The 16,576-nt window shown below is 49.7% G+C and overlaps 1 protein-coding gene across 1 annotated transcript; it reads left to right on the top strand.

The window, feature by feature from the left end:
• Positions 1-13,308: 13,308 nt before the first annotated feature.
• LOC114694347 (apolipoprotein L3-like) lies at positions 13,309-16,254 on the top strand. The gene is made up of 2 exons (XM_028871268.2): positions 13,309-13,427; positions 14,925-16,254. The coding sequence occupies exons 1-2, from the start codon at positions 13,345-13,347 to the stop codon at positions 15,778-15,780; spliced, it is 939 nt and encodes a 312-aa protein (XP_028727101.1). The 5' UTR covers positions 13,309-13,344; the 3' UTR covers positions 15,781-16,254.
• Positions 16,255-16,576: the final 322 nt, after the last annotated feature.

Genomic DNA, 16,576 nt, shown 5'->3' with positions numbered 1-16,576 from the left:
GGAGTTGCAGTGTGTGCTGAGGTAAGTTAACCACTCAACAAGTCCAAGCCTTCCCCAAGCAATCTCTGAAAATTCAGACACAATCAGAGGCAAGCTCTATTAACCTGCATATTGTCCTGCAGTTCAGCCAAGTGGACAGTCATGATGACCATTCACACCTCGCCCTCTGCCCTGATAGTTCTCCATAACGAGTTCAGTGCTCTGCAAGGAAAAAAATGTAGGAGAATTTTTAAGAATGCTAACAAGTTTCAGGATGGATTCATAGAGTTGATTTTCTGCTCTCTGCTGATCAGAGTGTGATGGTGGTCTTCATCCATTGCTATCCACATGACATAAAGTAAAGAATAAATACAGAATGAAGGGAAGTGGCGGTGGACACCGCTTACCCACAGAGTACCATGTACAGTGTGGGCAATGATGCCATTCCAAAGAAAGACCTCAAGTGAAATTACAGTTATGAGATCCTTAAGAAACATCTCCAAATATCAATAACCTGGTTGGGTCAGAGCAAGAGCATGTGTCCTAGTCAGGGTCTCCTCCCAATGAAACCATGAACACTAACATGGAAGTCCGCATTCATGTGCCATATTCCCTTCATCTGTATTAGCTATTACCGTTGATACACACAGGTCCCCAGATGCCAGAACCTTGTTCCTCATCTCTCCCCATGTGCCCATTCAATCCCTTCTCATGGCCACAACTTCAAATGATCAACTTTTCCTTGGATCCTTGCTGTGGATATCACTCTATATAAATAAAACACTGATGGCCAGTGACCAGGCAGGAAGTATAGGCGGGACAAAGAGAGAGGAGAATTGGGGAAACAGGAAGAAGGGGGAGAGACACTGCAGCCACCACCGGGACAAGCAGCATGTAAAGACGCCGGTAAGCCACCAGCCATGTGGCAAGGTATAGATTTATAGAAATGGGTTAATTTAAAATATAAGAACAGTTAGCAAGAAGCCTGCCACGGCCATACAGTTTATAAGTAATATAAATGCCTGAGTGATTATTTTATACATGGATTGTGGGACTGCAGGGCTTGGTGGAACATGGAGAGAAGCTCTCCAGCAACAGATCCTAATAGGACTGGAGGCCACTGTCTTGGCTGGGATCCCCTGTGGGAGCCCATTCTCGGGTTCCTTGTGGCTTTACCCAGGAGGTCCGAATAGAGGATGATCAGGACCACCGACCTGAGTGCAGGTGTCTGAGATGGTCTGCACTTGGCTGTGCTGGGGGAGGAGGTCTTTTGCTCCACCCCTTGGCGTCTCTATAAAAATCCTGGGCCAGAGACAGTCAGGGCCTGTTGGAATAGGTTCCAGGCCCTCTCGAGGCTATCCTTTATTTTCTATCTGTTTATCTCCGCGATATTCTCCACAATAAATCCTTCTAATATTTCCTGCTGATTGCACTCAAGAAAACTCTGGGGAACTGTGGGGGTGGTGGATAAAAGCCCCACAATCCCCACAGCTGGCTGGACCACTTCTGTCATCTGCTAGCTATGTGACTTTGGCAAGTTAGTTACCACTTCCCGACTTAGTGTCATTGACACTGAAATTAGTGTAAGCAGAACAAGAGCATGCACATGGAGCGCTCAGCACTCAGTAGGTGCTCCTGAAAGCTAGCTTTGAAGGTCTAATGTGAAGAAACCAGAATCAAAAATCTCCTTGTAGCAGAAAAGACTGAAGAACTCATTAGGGGACAATTCAGAAGTGTGGACATGGTCAACATGTCCCCAGGTTCTGTCTCGGTCACTTTCCTCCCATCTGAGGAGCTGGAACAACAGCAGGGTCCTTGTGTGAGCGGAGGAGGCAGAGAGCCCACGGTGCAGCTGCAGAGCTGGGGTGACCCTGACTGTCCTCACTGAGATCTGGAGCCCCAGTGTGCTCAGTAGGAATGGGAATTCAGTCTGAAAGGACATGGTGATGACAGCCTGGGGTGAGCAACAGGTCAGGGATGGAAACCCAAGTGCCAGCACCCTTCCCAAAGCCCAGAGACCAGGGTTAGGGCCAGAGATCAGGAGAGACTGTGAGTGACCTAGAGAGGAGGTGTGGGTAGAGGGTGAGGACAGCAGGGCTGGAAGGAGAGAGGAATTGAGGGCACAAGAAGAGGCCTGGCAGAGGACATGCAAGAGGACAAGGGACATTATCAGCCCTGCTACGATCTCATACTCCATGTGTGTGCAGGGCTGAGCTTAGATGTGCTATCCACACAGTGTCTTCACTGAAGAGTTCTCAGGTGGCTGCTCTCTTCTACGCTGAGCTCCCTGAAATTCAGGAAGATTGAGACAGCTTCCAAAGTCAGTATGGTCTGAAGACAATTTGCACAACCTGAGAACCTCAGGGAACTCCAGGTTCTGACCCCAAAAGAAAATACATCCCCTACTGCACTGTCCAAATTCAGGAAAATTTTGACCTAGCATTTCATACAGCTGGGTCTAAATTGCTCTTGAATCTTTATGTGTGGATTTAATTTGTTCCACGTGATGCTCATGGTTCACCTCTTCTGTCATTGGAGGATTCAGCTGTGGTACCTGATGCTCTGAAGGAGCATGTAGCACACATGACTGTGGATGCCAATGACAGCCTTCAAAAAGAATAGGACAGGGAAGAGGTCTTTAGAAGCTTTTCCTGAGTTGAAAGGAAGCTTGAGGCGACTATCAGGAAAACTCTGAGGCCTGGCTGACCACATTAAACAGATTCACTGGGGCTGTGCCAGCTCCAACATGGTGGCCAGTCCACAGACACTGCCTCTGGAATACTAGACATGGCTGGAAAAATTCTGGCACCCTTCCCATCAGGTCCGTTTCTCTTAGGAGTGGGGCTGAGCCTGGGAGTAGCAGCTACTATAATTGGTGATGCCACTTCCTGTGGATAAAGCAAGCCAGTTGTCAGATGATGCTGAAGGCAGAATCCTGGAAGGATCTTCACTGGAGGGTTCAATGCCCAACATGCCTGTCAGGTGTGGAATGCACAGGGTGAACAAAGATGGCCGGACAGAGCGGGGAACAGTGGATCCATTTTGTTAGAGGGGGAAGGGTGAGAGCAAGTCTGGGAACCCAACACTGAGGAGTGTGGATTGGGTGTCTGAGCCCAGGGTTCATGTGGATCAAAGGGAAGACAACAGCTTGAGTCTGAAGCAAAGGGGCAGAGGAGACAAGAGCAGGGGAATGGACTGAACACAGAGAAGGCTGGGCAGACAGAGCAATGAGAACGGTGGGGAAACTGAGGTGCTGAAAACGGGGGAAAGCCAGAGTGAGAATAGTGAAGATGGAGAAGACACAGCGGATCTCCCATCATCCTCCCCTCAGGAAGGTATGATATCTTTGTCAGAGGCACAGACCTTCCTCTCCAGCAGCAACAGCACCCACTCATGCTTGGTGTAGGGTAGAGGGGCCAGCTAAAGGAACACACCCTGACCCTGGAACCCAGAACCAGTGAAACAAATACAGTCTGGATCAGGGACCAAGTCAGTAAAAGAAACACTTTATCCCTGAACCCAGATCCAAAGAAACATGATCTGACTCTGAGACCAGTTCCAAAGAAACACACGTTGCTCTAGAATCAGAGACAGTAAAAGAAATCTGCCCTGGCCTTAGAATTAGAGCCTAAAAGCTAAGAAAGGCCAGTGAAAGAAACACAGTTTGGCTCTGAAACCAGGGCCATCTCTGCCTTTGACCAAGAAAACTAAAGAATCCCTGAGCAAGAAAAACTAACCAATCCCTGTGCAGAAAATCTCCCTAGAGAAACTCCACCCTAAGTAGCCCTATAAAAACCACCTGCCTGTTCAGTTGTTGGCTGTTCTCTCCACCCTGGTAGAGGCAGCTGCCCTCCTGGACTCCACCTTCTCAAATAAATCTCTTTCTCAAAAGAGTCTTGAGTGTGAAGATCTTCATTTACTGGAGCAGAACAGAAGAACCTTGCTGAGCCATCCCTCAGGGGACTGAGCAATGTGGAGCAGAAAAAGTAGCAACGTTTTGCCAGAGCCAGAGGGGATTACTGTATTTCTGCAGGGATTTCCCCTTTAGCAGAGTGAAGTAGAAGGAACACCTTGGGCTGGAGGAGAAGCAGAGCTCTGCTGGGAAGCCCTCTTAAGTGGGGGCTGAGCAAAGCTCAGCTGTAGCTGCTCTCCAGGAGAGGAGCAGGGTTGCTATATCCTGTGGAGAGACCATCTCCACTGCACCCCAACTCCAGGTATGCCTGACTCCCTGAGCAGTCAGGATACCTTTCCCTCCAGAGCAGAGCTGTCCCATTGCAGTTCCAGCCACCAGAGCTGTCCCAGCAGCTCAGGGTATAGCCTGACTCCCTGAGCAGTCAGAATACCCCTCCCCCGCCCAGAGTTGTAGCATTCGCTTATACTTTGTCTGTCAGAACGTGACTTCCAGATGGTGACAGTGGTGGTGACAGCAGAGTGGAGGGAGCCTTAGGCAGGGTTTAGACACCGAAAGGACCAATGGAATTAAAATGGATCCCATGTGCAGTGCTGGGACAGTGCTGGTGAATGTCAGAAAGAAACATGTGGTACACATTCATCACCTTTACTGTGCACCTGGTGTAGTCACACTTCTGTTTACACTAATGTGTACCTAGTGTAGTCACACTTCTGTTACACTAATGTGCACCTAGTGTAGTCACACTTCTGTTTACATTAATGTGTACTTAGTGTAGTCACACTTCTGTTTACACTAATGTGTGCCTAGTGTAGTCACACTTCTATTTACACTAATGTGCACCTACTGTAGTAACACTTCTGTTTACACTAATGTGTAGCTAGTGTAGTCACACTTCTATTACACTAATGTGCACCTAGTGTAGTCACACTTCTGTTTACACTAATGTGCACCTAGTGTAGTCACACTTCTGTTTACATTAATGTGTACTTAGTGTAGTCACACTTCTGTTTACACTAATGTGTGCCTACTGTAGTAACACTTCTGTTTACACTAATGTGCACCTAGTGTAGTCACACTTCTGTTTACACTAATGTGCACCTAGTGTAGTCACACTTCTGTTTACACTAATGTGCACCTAGTGTAGTCACACTTCTGTTTACACTAATGTGCACCTACTGTAGTCACACTTCTGTTTACACTAATGTGCACCTAGTGTAGTCACACTTCTGTTTACACTAATGTGTGTCTAGTGTAGTCATACTTCTGTTTACACTAATGTGCACCTAGTGTAGCCACACTTCTGTTTACACTGTGGAAGCTTAAATAACAATTCCTACTCCAGGCCTCTAGGATTAAGTAGAAATAAAATGAATTAAAATTTCACTTCTGACACACTTAGGATACAGTGCTAACCACAGACTTGTGTTCCTGCTTGCTTCCGCTGAACCCCAACAGCACCCTCACTCCCCCTGACCTCGGGAGAGCTAACACTTGGGAAAGCTATCCCTTCAGCAGACATGGCAGAAACTGCAGGAACCTTGTCAGCCCTGCTTCTGTAGGCAAGCCTGACTGCAATGGATTTCCACTAAGAGCGCCCTCTGCAGGTGACTGCACGGGGAACGAATTCAACACAGTTGTTCAGCCCCTAAAAGCAGTAAGAAAACCAGGTTGAGGCTGGACTTTGCAAAGCACTAGCTGGGTCCAGGCCAGATTGCACAAATCAACGTGAGCTCCAGCTCACTGTGCTCCGCGTGGTTCTTTGCCGGCCCCTTTTTCCACCACAGCACTTTTGGGGGCCTGGTGAGTGCAGACAGATTTTATCAGAAACCTAACAATTAGTGGTGTGTAGTGTCAAACAATGGGAGGTCACAAGACATGTTTTTGGCCTGGCAGGGTGGCTCAAAGGATGAAGGCACTTTCCTCTATACATGGTGATGTGAACTTGATGCTGCGGGACCCCGTTGTGCAAGAGGAGCACTGACTTCCTCAAGCTGTTCTCTGACTCCCCTAAACTGGCTATGGACCCCAATCCACCCCCTACAAAACACATGCACACAGTAAGTTAATAAATGTCATTAAGTACCTTTAGTAAAAGACACTGAAGTTATTTCATTTAAAAAAAAAGATGCAGCCCCTGAGCCTCAGCTTCTTCCAGAGCTGGGAATGGGGTGCTGGTCAACACGATGTCTCAGGTCACCTGGCTCTGACTGTCCTATGCTCTGTAGACTTGGGTTGAATAAAACCACTCACTGCTCAGGAAAAATGGATGAAACAGTCAACCATACAAGAGAAGATGGCATGGGACAGAAGAAATGGATAGAAAGTGTTGGGGTGCCACCTACTGTAGTCTTTATTGGGGAGCTATGGCTGATGTAAGGTCAAGGGAATCAGGAAGTCTGGGGGCCAGCCTGGACTTAGGGGAGGGTGTGTGGGGTGAGTAGGCTAATGGTGACATTCGCCAGAGCCAGGTAGTAGCTGTTCTTATCTCACTGACACCTAGGCTGTGAGGCCGATTTCTAACGCTGGCAGCACAGGGATCCTGTGGTAAAGTCCCATGTGCTGCTGTCATGGCAGGGGGACCATGGAGGGAAAGCAGGGTGGGTTTTCTCATGGCCACTCTTGATGGTAACATCCCAAGATGGCTGCATCAAGCCAAGGTGGATCCCTTCAATAACACACTCAACCTGTGTAGTGTTGGCTGACTGATGCCTGGGACCCCATGCCTGGCTTCTCTTCATTGTGAACCATCTGTGTGGCGAGGAACTAAATACTCCACAGTCTCCCTGTGCCCTCACTCTCTCTCACTCGGGCACTTCCTTTGGTCTCTGCCATCTGCAGGCCCCTCCAGAACAATGGTCGAAAACCACAGCTGTCTGCTTGGCTGGGCACAGGTGCATTCCTCAGCCATCATGGGAGAACAAGATTGCCTAGGCTCAGGGATCTGTATAAAGGAGGGTGTGAGGACCGGCTACAGAGAGACAGCTGGACAGCAAAACTCCCCCAATCTGCTTCTGGGTCCCTCCTTGACCCACAAGAGCTTCCATAAATCTCTTCTGTGGCACTGCCCCTGAATACTTTCCAAGGGGGCCTCTTGTCCTTGAGAATACAGATTTGGGGAAATACCTGCTTCACCTCCCTGGTGCCTTCCACTACCATCCAGACAAACCCCTACAATTCCATGACACATACGATGAGTGCTGTACCCAGGGGGGTCCACGGACACCTCCAGGGGTCAGGGTCACACACAGTGGCTGAGTAAGGACTGGTTCTGGGGCATGTGGAGTGACTGTGAGCAATGATGGAGGGAAGAGCAACAGTGGATAAAATGACATCTTCTTCCTCTGTTCATGTGGACTACTAAACCTGACAGAACGTTCTGAGGAGACTTTAAGGGACCATCCACAGATCTTCTGTCATGGAGAAGTGACAAGGCTCCGTGTGAGTCCACACTAGGGGCATCCATTCTCCGTTTATCCACGCAGGCGTCTGAGTGGAAGCTCTCCCTGTACAGGAGCAGGAGCATGGGGTGTGCAGACCTCCCCACACCACCTGTCACTCCTGAGGAGGCCACAGTGCTCAGTGAGTCCCTTAGTGCCCACAACCCTGCTGAAGACTTCTCACTGTCCCTCTAGTTGTCCATTGTCCCGGCTTCCCCTGTGGCCTGCAATAGTCTTCACTTTCTCTGAAGCAGTCCACAGAGCCGTGGTCCCCTTTCAGACTCTCATCTGAAAGACACATTTCACTTCTTAGTCAGTTGTCATCTGTTTCCCACTTCACATTCTTCCCTAGATGGTCCCTGGGCACCGAGTGCCTCAGGCTCCAGTGCTGATGTTTCCCTTGGGCCTGGATCACTGACTCCATTCATGGTAACTGTGCAGTCAGGGGCTTTGGATGGGAAGCAGTGGAAGTGGAGTTGGCTGATTGGAACAGAAAGAGCATCCATTAGAGGGAATGATACACACAGAGGATGGCAAAGAACAAAAATCCACTCAAGTCCCAGGCATGAGGACCCAGATCCCAAACCAGGAGCTTCTGAACACCCTCCCAGTGCTCTGCCCTCAGATGGCTTAGGTCCAAACATCTTGACCTCTAGGGCCCACCTTTACAATTGCAAATACTCAGGAGACACCAAGGGTTGGCTGAGGTGGTGGACTATTGGACCATCCATCCAGAGGATGAGGAGAGAAGTGGATGATAGCAGTTCACCCTGAAGGGGTCTCAGGTCAATTACTCTGCACTCACAGCCTTAGCTGTGGCCTTGATGTCCTCCTCCTTAATGTGACAAACAACTGCATGACCATTTCCCAAGATGATGGAACAACAGATAATCTGCCTGCATCTCAAGATCAGGTCCAAGTGCAGGGCTTCCTACTTACTACTGTGTCCATTTCCCTGTTCATGTGTGCGTGTGCTTGTGCATTTGTGTGTGTGTGTGTTTGTGTGTGTGTGTGTGTGTGTGTGTGTGTGTGTGTGTGTGTGTGTAGGAAGAGAATCATACAGTAGACCCTACAGCCTGAAATTGCTGCCTGGGAGACTGAAATGTCAACATTGCAGCTGGTGTTTCTATCTGGCCGTCAGAATGACTTTGGAATAGAAGTGGTCATTGGGGACCTGACCTCTCCAGACCCATCTCCCTGTATCTACTACAACCGAGGAGGTGGAATCTAGGCTAAAATCTTGAGATATTTGAGGCGTAATGGCATGAGAGTGACACCAGCCAACCTTCTCTCTGGTGAATAAGGAGTGTGGGGCACTTTGCCCATTCTCCACAAAAGCCTGGTGGGGTGACTCTCATGGACCCTCCTTTCTCTCCTCCCCACTCATATTTGGGAGCCTTTCAACTTGAAGATGGGTCCTCTCTCTATCTAAAGCTCACTGGCACCATCCTCAGGACTCAGCAGCGAGTCTTCAAGGTGAACCTCAGGGACTGTGTCAATCACTAGATCCTTTCTGAACTGGAATCACAGGACTATGTTCCCTCTGCAGATACACATGACATTCCTGACCTGTATATGTGTTTAATACTGGAGGTGAGTTATCTGCACTTTGTCATAAAAATATAGTAATTGTGAGTTATACTCCATCTCTACACACTATTCCTCTGTGATCTCCTTGAAGTTGGCACTTCTTATTTGGGATCTGGTGTCTCATCTGAGCCAAAGCACATAGGTTTCTTCTTGGATTCAGGCTGTCGGCTAGACTCAGTGTTTGGGGACAATGTCTGCCTCTTCTACTTCCAGGTGGTCACAGAGATGTGAGCATAGGATGTACTTCTCTTCCCTATGTATGTAGTCCTGGGATGTTTGTCTTTGAATGACTTCAGAAGCCTCCTTTCACATGGTTAATTGGAAGATCTCCTGTCCCTATTACATGATGTCCCTAGAGAAAGAGCAACCAGTAGAGAGATGGACCCATGCTTCAGGGCACCGAGTACAGTGTCCAGCGTGTTTGAGTTGAGTGTATTCTTCATGGTGTGGACTGGATGGAAGCAATAACCAGGGTAGCCAGATGCCTTACTGAGGAGCTCCACTAGGTGGTGCTGGTGTTCACCCTCTGCTTTCCAAAGTCACTGCAGGGTGGCTTCCCATTGCATTAAGGTCACACTCCCATTGGCTACAATTGCCTCTGGAACAAAGGTCTTATCAGCATCCTCACCTCTGAAGTGGCAGCCACGCAGGGTGACATTTCTTGTCATGTCACTGATCTACTGAGCCTTTCCTTAGCATACCTTCAAGATGTCCAGGTGGGATGGTCTCTTCTTGTGTACCTGGAGGGTGAGATCCTGATTTCTGTCTTTCAGGTGAATCTTCAGCCGGGTCACACTGTCCCGTGTGGGTTCTATTCAGGAGTGTGTTAATGTTCTGGTTCATTCTATGCTCTGTTCTGAGAGGCTGCCTCGAAACTTTTGTGGACATTTTCATGATGTGCATCTGGCTGTGGATTTCTCTCACTGTCTAGCTAAACCCTTGGTGATGAAGAAGGAAGAGGCAAAGCAAGAGATTTTAGAGGAAGAGAATAACAAAAATAGCTTTAAATTTTTAAATTCTATTGATTCTTTAAATGTAAGTGAGTGAGTGAGTGCGTGTGTGCATGTGTCTGTGTGTGTGTGTGTGAGTGTGTGTGTGTGTCTGCTTGTCTGTGTGTGCTCCACTGTGTACATACAGTGCCTACAGTGATCATAATGGTGTGTAGGCTCCCCTGAAGCTGGAATTACAGGAGGTTGTGGCCACATGATGTATGTATGAACTGAGAACCAAACTACCTAGCCCCCAGATGACTTCAAGCAAGAAAGTATGGTCACAGTTCTCTAATGTCTAATGCTGAATCTTGGTTCGAGTTTGACAAGTCCCTGAACCCTGGGATGTAAGCCTCTCCCAGAGCCTCACTGTCCTCAAAAGAAAGTCACAGCACAACAGTTGCGTGTGATTTTGGAAACTAGGAGAAGAGGTGGATAACAAGGAATAAAACTCAGTAAATACTGAAATAAGTGTGTTGACAGTGATAGGGTGAGGATCTCATGTCACCTGCTGTCCTTCTCTCAAGAGTGGGGATGGCCGCTAAGCTGCAGGACATTTGTGTGGAATGGAACCTTTCCTCATACAAGGCACAATTGGCCACTGAGGTCCAGCCATGCTTAAATCCCCTGCTGCATGGAGGAAAGCTGTGGTATTCCACAGCCATCCCACCTGAGGTTGTAGACACAAAATATCTATCAAGATGGGCTTTGCCTCCTCTAGTCTAGGGATTATGGGAGCCAATCAGGGAGCCAGGGAGTCTGCCATGTAAGATGCTGGGGTTTCTCAGAGGAACCTCTGCAATGGTCTGAGAATGGAGCAGAAACGTGAGGCAGAAGAATCCACATAGGCAGCTGTCTGAGCACTGTGCCTGCCACCCTCAGCAGCGCTGTCCTCGTCAACCAATGGCACTGGGATGCTCCGCTGAAGTGCAGGAGGGATGGGGTGGGGTGTGCTAGGGCACTGGGGAGGCTTGCCAGAGCAGGAAGGGGCTGGCAGTGATCTGTGGAGGGCTCCACAGTTTGTGGTGGTGGATCTTCCCACCATGGAGAACCCACCAGAGATGGGTTGCCCAGAGCAGAATTGGGAATATTGAGCTGAGGTCATTCTTTGACTCAGCAAGATGGGTGGGGCAGTGGGTGGTACCCTCCAAAGGTCCATTGCAGGATGCTGATTGGACCAGGTCTGCCCAGGTGAGACGTTCAGTTTCTATTTCCCAGCTAGGTCTATCAGCGTAGAGGCTGTTTCTCCTTATGACTCAGATGTGTACCTGTTGACAGAATCTACACAGATAAGGACATCTGTGTTCTATTCAAACTCACCAGACCCAGACTCCTTGGTAAGTTGAGCCTCTTCAGCTCCTCTACCTCCTCCTCTTCACGATTTTACCTTGGGATAAGGGATAATTGCCTCATTGGAGGGATGGACTCAGTGAACTTAGGCATCATCCCCAGCCCTGAGTTCAGAAGAACTGGACTTGCAGCCAGGTCGGCATCTGGCTCTTTCTCTCTGCACTAAACACAAGAAGGATGGGCAAGCCCTCAGATGGGATCACCATGTGGTTGGGGCTCAGCTCAGGTGCTGGAATGCCTGGGATCCGGCAGGCAGACTCCTGATAGACAGCAGAGTTATGGATGTCCAGCAGTTGGAAAAATGGGGAAACTGAGGGATGTGGAGGAGGGCAGGAGGCTCAGAACTCACTGGTCCTTGGGTGAATCCTGAAGTTGGGCCAGAACTGTGGCTGCCTAGACCAGCCAGGACAAATGTTGACTTAGAGATCTAAGAACCCGAGAGATTGTGCATTAACAGTTCTGTGCATTTATCTGTGCCATGCCCTGGGAGAAACTGAGGACCCAGGGTGTGTGTATTCCTGAGGAGTCTGTGAAAGAGGCTGAGCAGGTGGGTCACAGGATCTGAGCCTGTCCTGGCCTCTATCTGTAGTGGATCGAGAAGAGAGAAATGGTTTCCTGTGTATTAGGTGGGGACGGGTGTCAGTGTGGGGAAGGAAGTGAAAATGGGAACAATCCCATAAATAGCACACTGGGCTCTTTGTTAATCACAAGGTCAACAGTCAGACTTCAGGTGTGTGTGTTGAGGGACTGAGTGTGCTCCTCGGGGCATATAGAAGCAGGAAACTTTCTAGAATCTTTGGGATAATAAGGAGAGGGGAAGGGGAGGAAGAAGAAGAAAGTTGAAAAGCAGTCATTCTTTTTTCCTTTAATGATGCTATATCCTCAGATATTGGTGACTCTATGTCCAATAAATGTCTCCTAGAGCATAGATATGGGAACCCTGGGCCCAGGAGGACAATACCAACTTAGATGTTTCTGGCACCAGCACTGGGCAACTACTGGCATCATGGCTGATGCTGATGCTGGAACAACACTAATATACAGAGGGGCCCCAGGAAAACCGGGTATTCAGTCCAGGGAGGGAATGCAGAAGCCACCCAGAAAGAGGTGGCCTGTGAGATTTCAAGGGGTGGAGCATGGAGGCATTTGATGGGTAGGGAAGAGCCCAGAGTAGGCCTCAAAAACTGGAAGTCACTTGAGGAGATGAGCAGGAGGGACTGCAGCTGACTGAGGTGGAGCGGGTGGGGGGACCTCTGTGATAGGTTCCAGGTCTTCAATTATTTTCCTTGGGTCAAGGAATAATTGCCTCATTCTAGAGATGGAGAGAATTACAGATTCTCAGTAGGAGATTGCTGCCCACAGCCCTGTCTGCCCAAGGGATGAAGTCAGGCAGACACTGGGAGATGCTGGGCTGGGAGCCCCTGCTTGGCCATTTTTGGAGAGCTTGTGCATTGGTGGAGAACAGAGGCTCTCAGCTGAGACTTCAGTTGGCCAGGAGCAGGAAAGGACTGGATCATCCTCACACCTCCTGGGACATACCCAAGGAGTCGCTTTTCTAAGAAGGCTCACTGTCCTGCTGGCCAGAAGGAGGGCAGAATACATGTGGAGCAAGACAAATGTGTATCTATTCATTTGTTTTTGTGATACTGGGTATCAATCCCAGGGCATAGGGCATGCTTGGCAAGAACTCACCCAATGACTGATGAGTGAGCCCAGACTCACACAGAACTATAAGGTCCACAGTGCAGATTCTTTACCAATGCATACTGTCTCCCGAATTTCCAACTCTTCAGCCAACATTCTCTCAGGCACTAACCTGTGAAGAAAGAAGGAAGCAGGAAGGATGCGCTCTCCTACACACCAGTGCCTTTTGCAACTATACATAGAAACCGAAGGACACATTTCAGTCCACAACGCTGTCGAATCAATTCATCAGCAGAATGTCATTAACCAAAGCTCATGACGTGACATAAGATCCTTGTCCTCCATGCCACTTCAGCCCCTCTGCCCTGTCTCTGACTTCATTCTTTATTTCCACATAGAGAGCAGATACTTCATCACGGAAGACCCTGGGCATCTCCAGGACATGGCCAGCAGAGATGACCTGCATCGCCTGCTGACTGAAGATGGAGCCTGGGAGGCGTTTGTATCTAAGACCAAGTTGCCCAGGTCACCTCTATGGGATGCCCCGGCACTGCCCCCAAACCCCTGCATGACTGGTTCTCTCTGGGCAAGCACATCCATTCCAGACAGTCCCAGGAGATGGGGTTTAGGGCTCTCCCCAACAATCCTTGGAAACTGTCCTAACATGATCTCCCTGGGAAGCAGCTGCATCAGGTTGAGGGGACATGGTGCCCACAGGAACAAAGGTCACTTCAATTTTGAAATTAGTGGGTTATAGTATGTGAGATCTGTATGATACTTGTATGTGGGCATGTGTGTCAAGGTCAAAGGACACTATTTATTCTACTTCTTTGGCTAAACTTGTGCAGGGGCAAAGAAACACATGATTTGGTAGCAGCTGCTGAGCACAGACTTGAGAGTGGGAATCAGCTGTTGATCACTGCCCACTGGTTACCAAACTCCTGGTCACAGTCTGTATCTGGGGAAGTCAGGTTCAGCCACCCATCCTAAATTAAACAACCAGAGTAGACCAATTAGTGGTAAAGTAGGAAGAGGCCACTGGGGAAACGGAAAGACTGAGACCCAGTGTCTCCTCTGTTCCATCTTTCGGGTCCTGAGTGACATTGAAGTTTGCATAGAATGCAGAGATGTGCACACATAATCAGTCATGGTCAGAGACTGGTCCCATATTTAGACTCTTTCAGATTCAAGATGCTCAAGTTGCATGGTCTCACAGCTGAAGTGCTCAGGTGAACACACCTTTCTGGCAGGCCAGGGCTGTAGAGGACATTCCAGCAGCTGAGGACAAGGAGAAATCTTGTCTTTGGGGAAAATCAACTCTCCACAGCGTACCAACACTCCCTGAGGGAAGGGGGCTTCTTGGTCATTCGGGGCTCTGTGTCCATCTGCAGACTCCCCTCAGCACACACATCTTGGTGGTGGGAGTGTTGATCCACCACTCAGCATATCTCTCTGGAGGGGATGGAATTTACTGCAATGTCTACCGATAGCATGCCAATTAGGATGACTATTATAACACATGTGCCTACATGCCTGTGTTCATGTACATGTGCAGGTGTACATATGTACAAAGGGAGAAAGGACAGCCTCAGTTGTACCTTAGATACTGTCCTTGTTTCTGAGACAAGGTCTCTCACTGGACTCACATTTACCAAGCAGACTGGAATAGCTGGTCAGAGAGTCCCAAGGGTCCTCCTGTCTCTGCCTCCCCAGCTCTGAGATTACACATCATGCCCCTGGGCCTGGCTCTTCTTACCTGGGTCTGAGGGATGGGACTCAGGTTTGCATGCTTACATGGCAAGCACCTTCCCAACAGAGTCTCTTACAAGAACTCACCTCCTACTAGGACCACAAAGTTTGCCTTGGAAAGCCCTAACATCACCCACCCCAGGGGAACTCTGCACATCTTTAAAGTTCGGGGTGGATGGTTACAGTATACATAACCGTAGGGTGGGTCTGACACAGCCCATTTTACCCAGACAGGAGCCGACATTCTCACGCACTTGACCTCTGCGGTTACAGGGCTAAGGCACTGGCACTGCACAGAGTGCTGAGGGACCTGACAGCGCTCTCGGCACTAGCAGACAGACACAGACTCCGGAGAGACCTGCAGGGCAGGAGGAAGTTCTTGACCGCGTTTCCTCCCTTGAGAGCAGAGGTGGGAGAGCACATCAGGCACCTCCACGCCCTGGCTGAGCACACTGAGGGGGTGCACAGGGGCTGCACCATCTCCAATGTCGTGGCCGACTCCTTCAGCACTGCCTCTGACATCCTGGGCCTCCTGGGTCTGTTTCTGGCTCCAGTGACAGCGGAGGGTAGTCTGATGCTCTCCTCTCTTGGCCTGGGGCTGGGAGTGGCAGCTACTGTGACTAATGCTGCCACCGCCATCGTGGAGGGAACAGGCAGGTTTGGGGATGAAGTTGAAGCCAGTCACCAGGCCTCACCTGGCCTGGATGTGTTGGAGGCTGGAACAGCCGTGGGGAGGATTGCCAGCAAGTTCCCTCAGGCTACCAGAGATATCACCAGAGACCTTGACGCCCTTCAGCAGCACATGGATGCCCTCAGGCTGGTTAGAGCCAACCCTGGCTTAGAAGAAGATGCCAGGATCCTTGCCACCACTGGAAGGATCCCTGCCCAACGTGCTAGAAGGGTGCAGGCCACCTTGAAAGGAACCCCTCTGACGATGAGCAATGAAGCCCGGATCAGGAGTGCCACCAAGGCAGGTGTGTCTCTCCTGAAAGATGTTGACAGTCTTGTGAAAAAGTCAAAGCATTTGCAGGAAGGGGCACAGTCAGAGTCGGCTGAAGCTCTCAGGAAGCTGGCTGAGGAGCTGGAGGAGGAATTGGGGAAGCTCGACAAATTCTACAAGACACTCTGATCAGGCCCCGTCCCCCAAGACAAGCTGGGGTCAGCACGGAGCTGGGGACATTCAAGACACTGTTAGAAGGGGAACATGGGTCCAGTCAAGTCCATGGGACAGAGAGTCAAGCCTCTGCCTGATCATGGCAGGTCAGTGTGCACAGCAGTGGGTCAATGAGTCCAACTGATGCCTGAGACCCGGACCAGAGGATGTGCCAAAGAGGGGACTGGAGAGAGCGGTCTCTGCACTGAACATGGAAGAAACCACTTGTCACAAAGACTGGAAAGCCCTCCCCACCTCAGCTACCGGAACAAAGCATGGGAGAGAAGAACCCGCAAAACACAGGCCCAAGAGAAGATGTGTGCTGTGTAAATAAGTCCTGAGCCCCCGGCCCTGTGATTTAGAGCAATGCCTTCCCATGGATCCTCAGTCCACTCCATCCTCAGGCATGTCTTCATCCCCTAAATAAACTGTTCTGCTGTAACTACCTCACTGTGTGTTTGCTTCAGTTCTTTGTCCTGGGACCTATGAACCTGGAAGATTCCTCAGGTATCCTGACTCGCAGTGTTGTCTCTAAGGGCTGGTGCGGCCAGACAGGAGCCAAGCACAAATGCTCCTGAACTCTGCATTAACAAGGACTCCAGGTGCAGTGCTGTTCCCTCCTCCTGGGAGAACCTCCCTCAGGAGGCTGGGGGGTACACTCCTCTCCTCCTGCCTCTCCCTTCTGTGTTTTCTTCCCATAGATGTTGGCAGCAGGAAGAACAGTGTGACTGCACCCTCCCCTCCAACTGGGGCAGGAGCTGAACTGATGCTG

The sequence above is a fragment of the Peromyscus leucopus genome, chromosome 20 (assembly GCF_004664715.2).
Source record: "Peromyscus leucopus breed LL Stock chromosome 20, UCI_PerLeu_2.1, whole genome shotgun sequence".
Classification (NCBI taxonomy): domain Eukaryota; kingdom Metazoa; phylum Chordata; class Mammalia; order Rodentia; family Cricetidae; genus Peromyscus; species Peromyscus leucopus.
The sequence above is the reverse complement of the archived record's forward strand: the minus strand, read 5'-3'. Positions and strand labels throughout refer to the sequence as shown.

Excerpts from the sequence above, each read along its gene's own strand:
- LOC114694347 (XM_028871268.2), top strand. The coding sequence starts at position 13,345 with ATGGCCAGCAGAGATGACCTGCATCGCCTGCTGACTGAAGATGGAGCC. Across the intron at positions 13,428-14,924 it reads TCTAAGACCAAGTTGCCCAG|GGCTAAGGCACTGGCACTGC; the intron begins GTCACCTCTATG and ends CTGCGGTTACAG.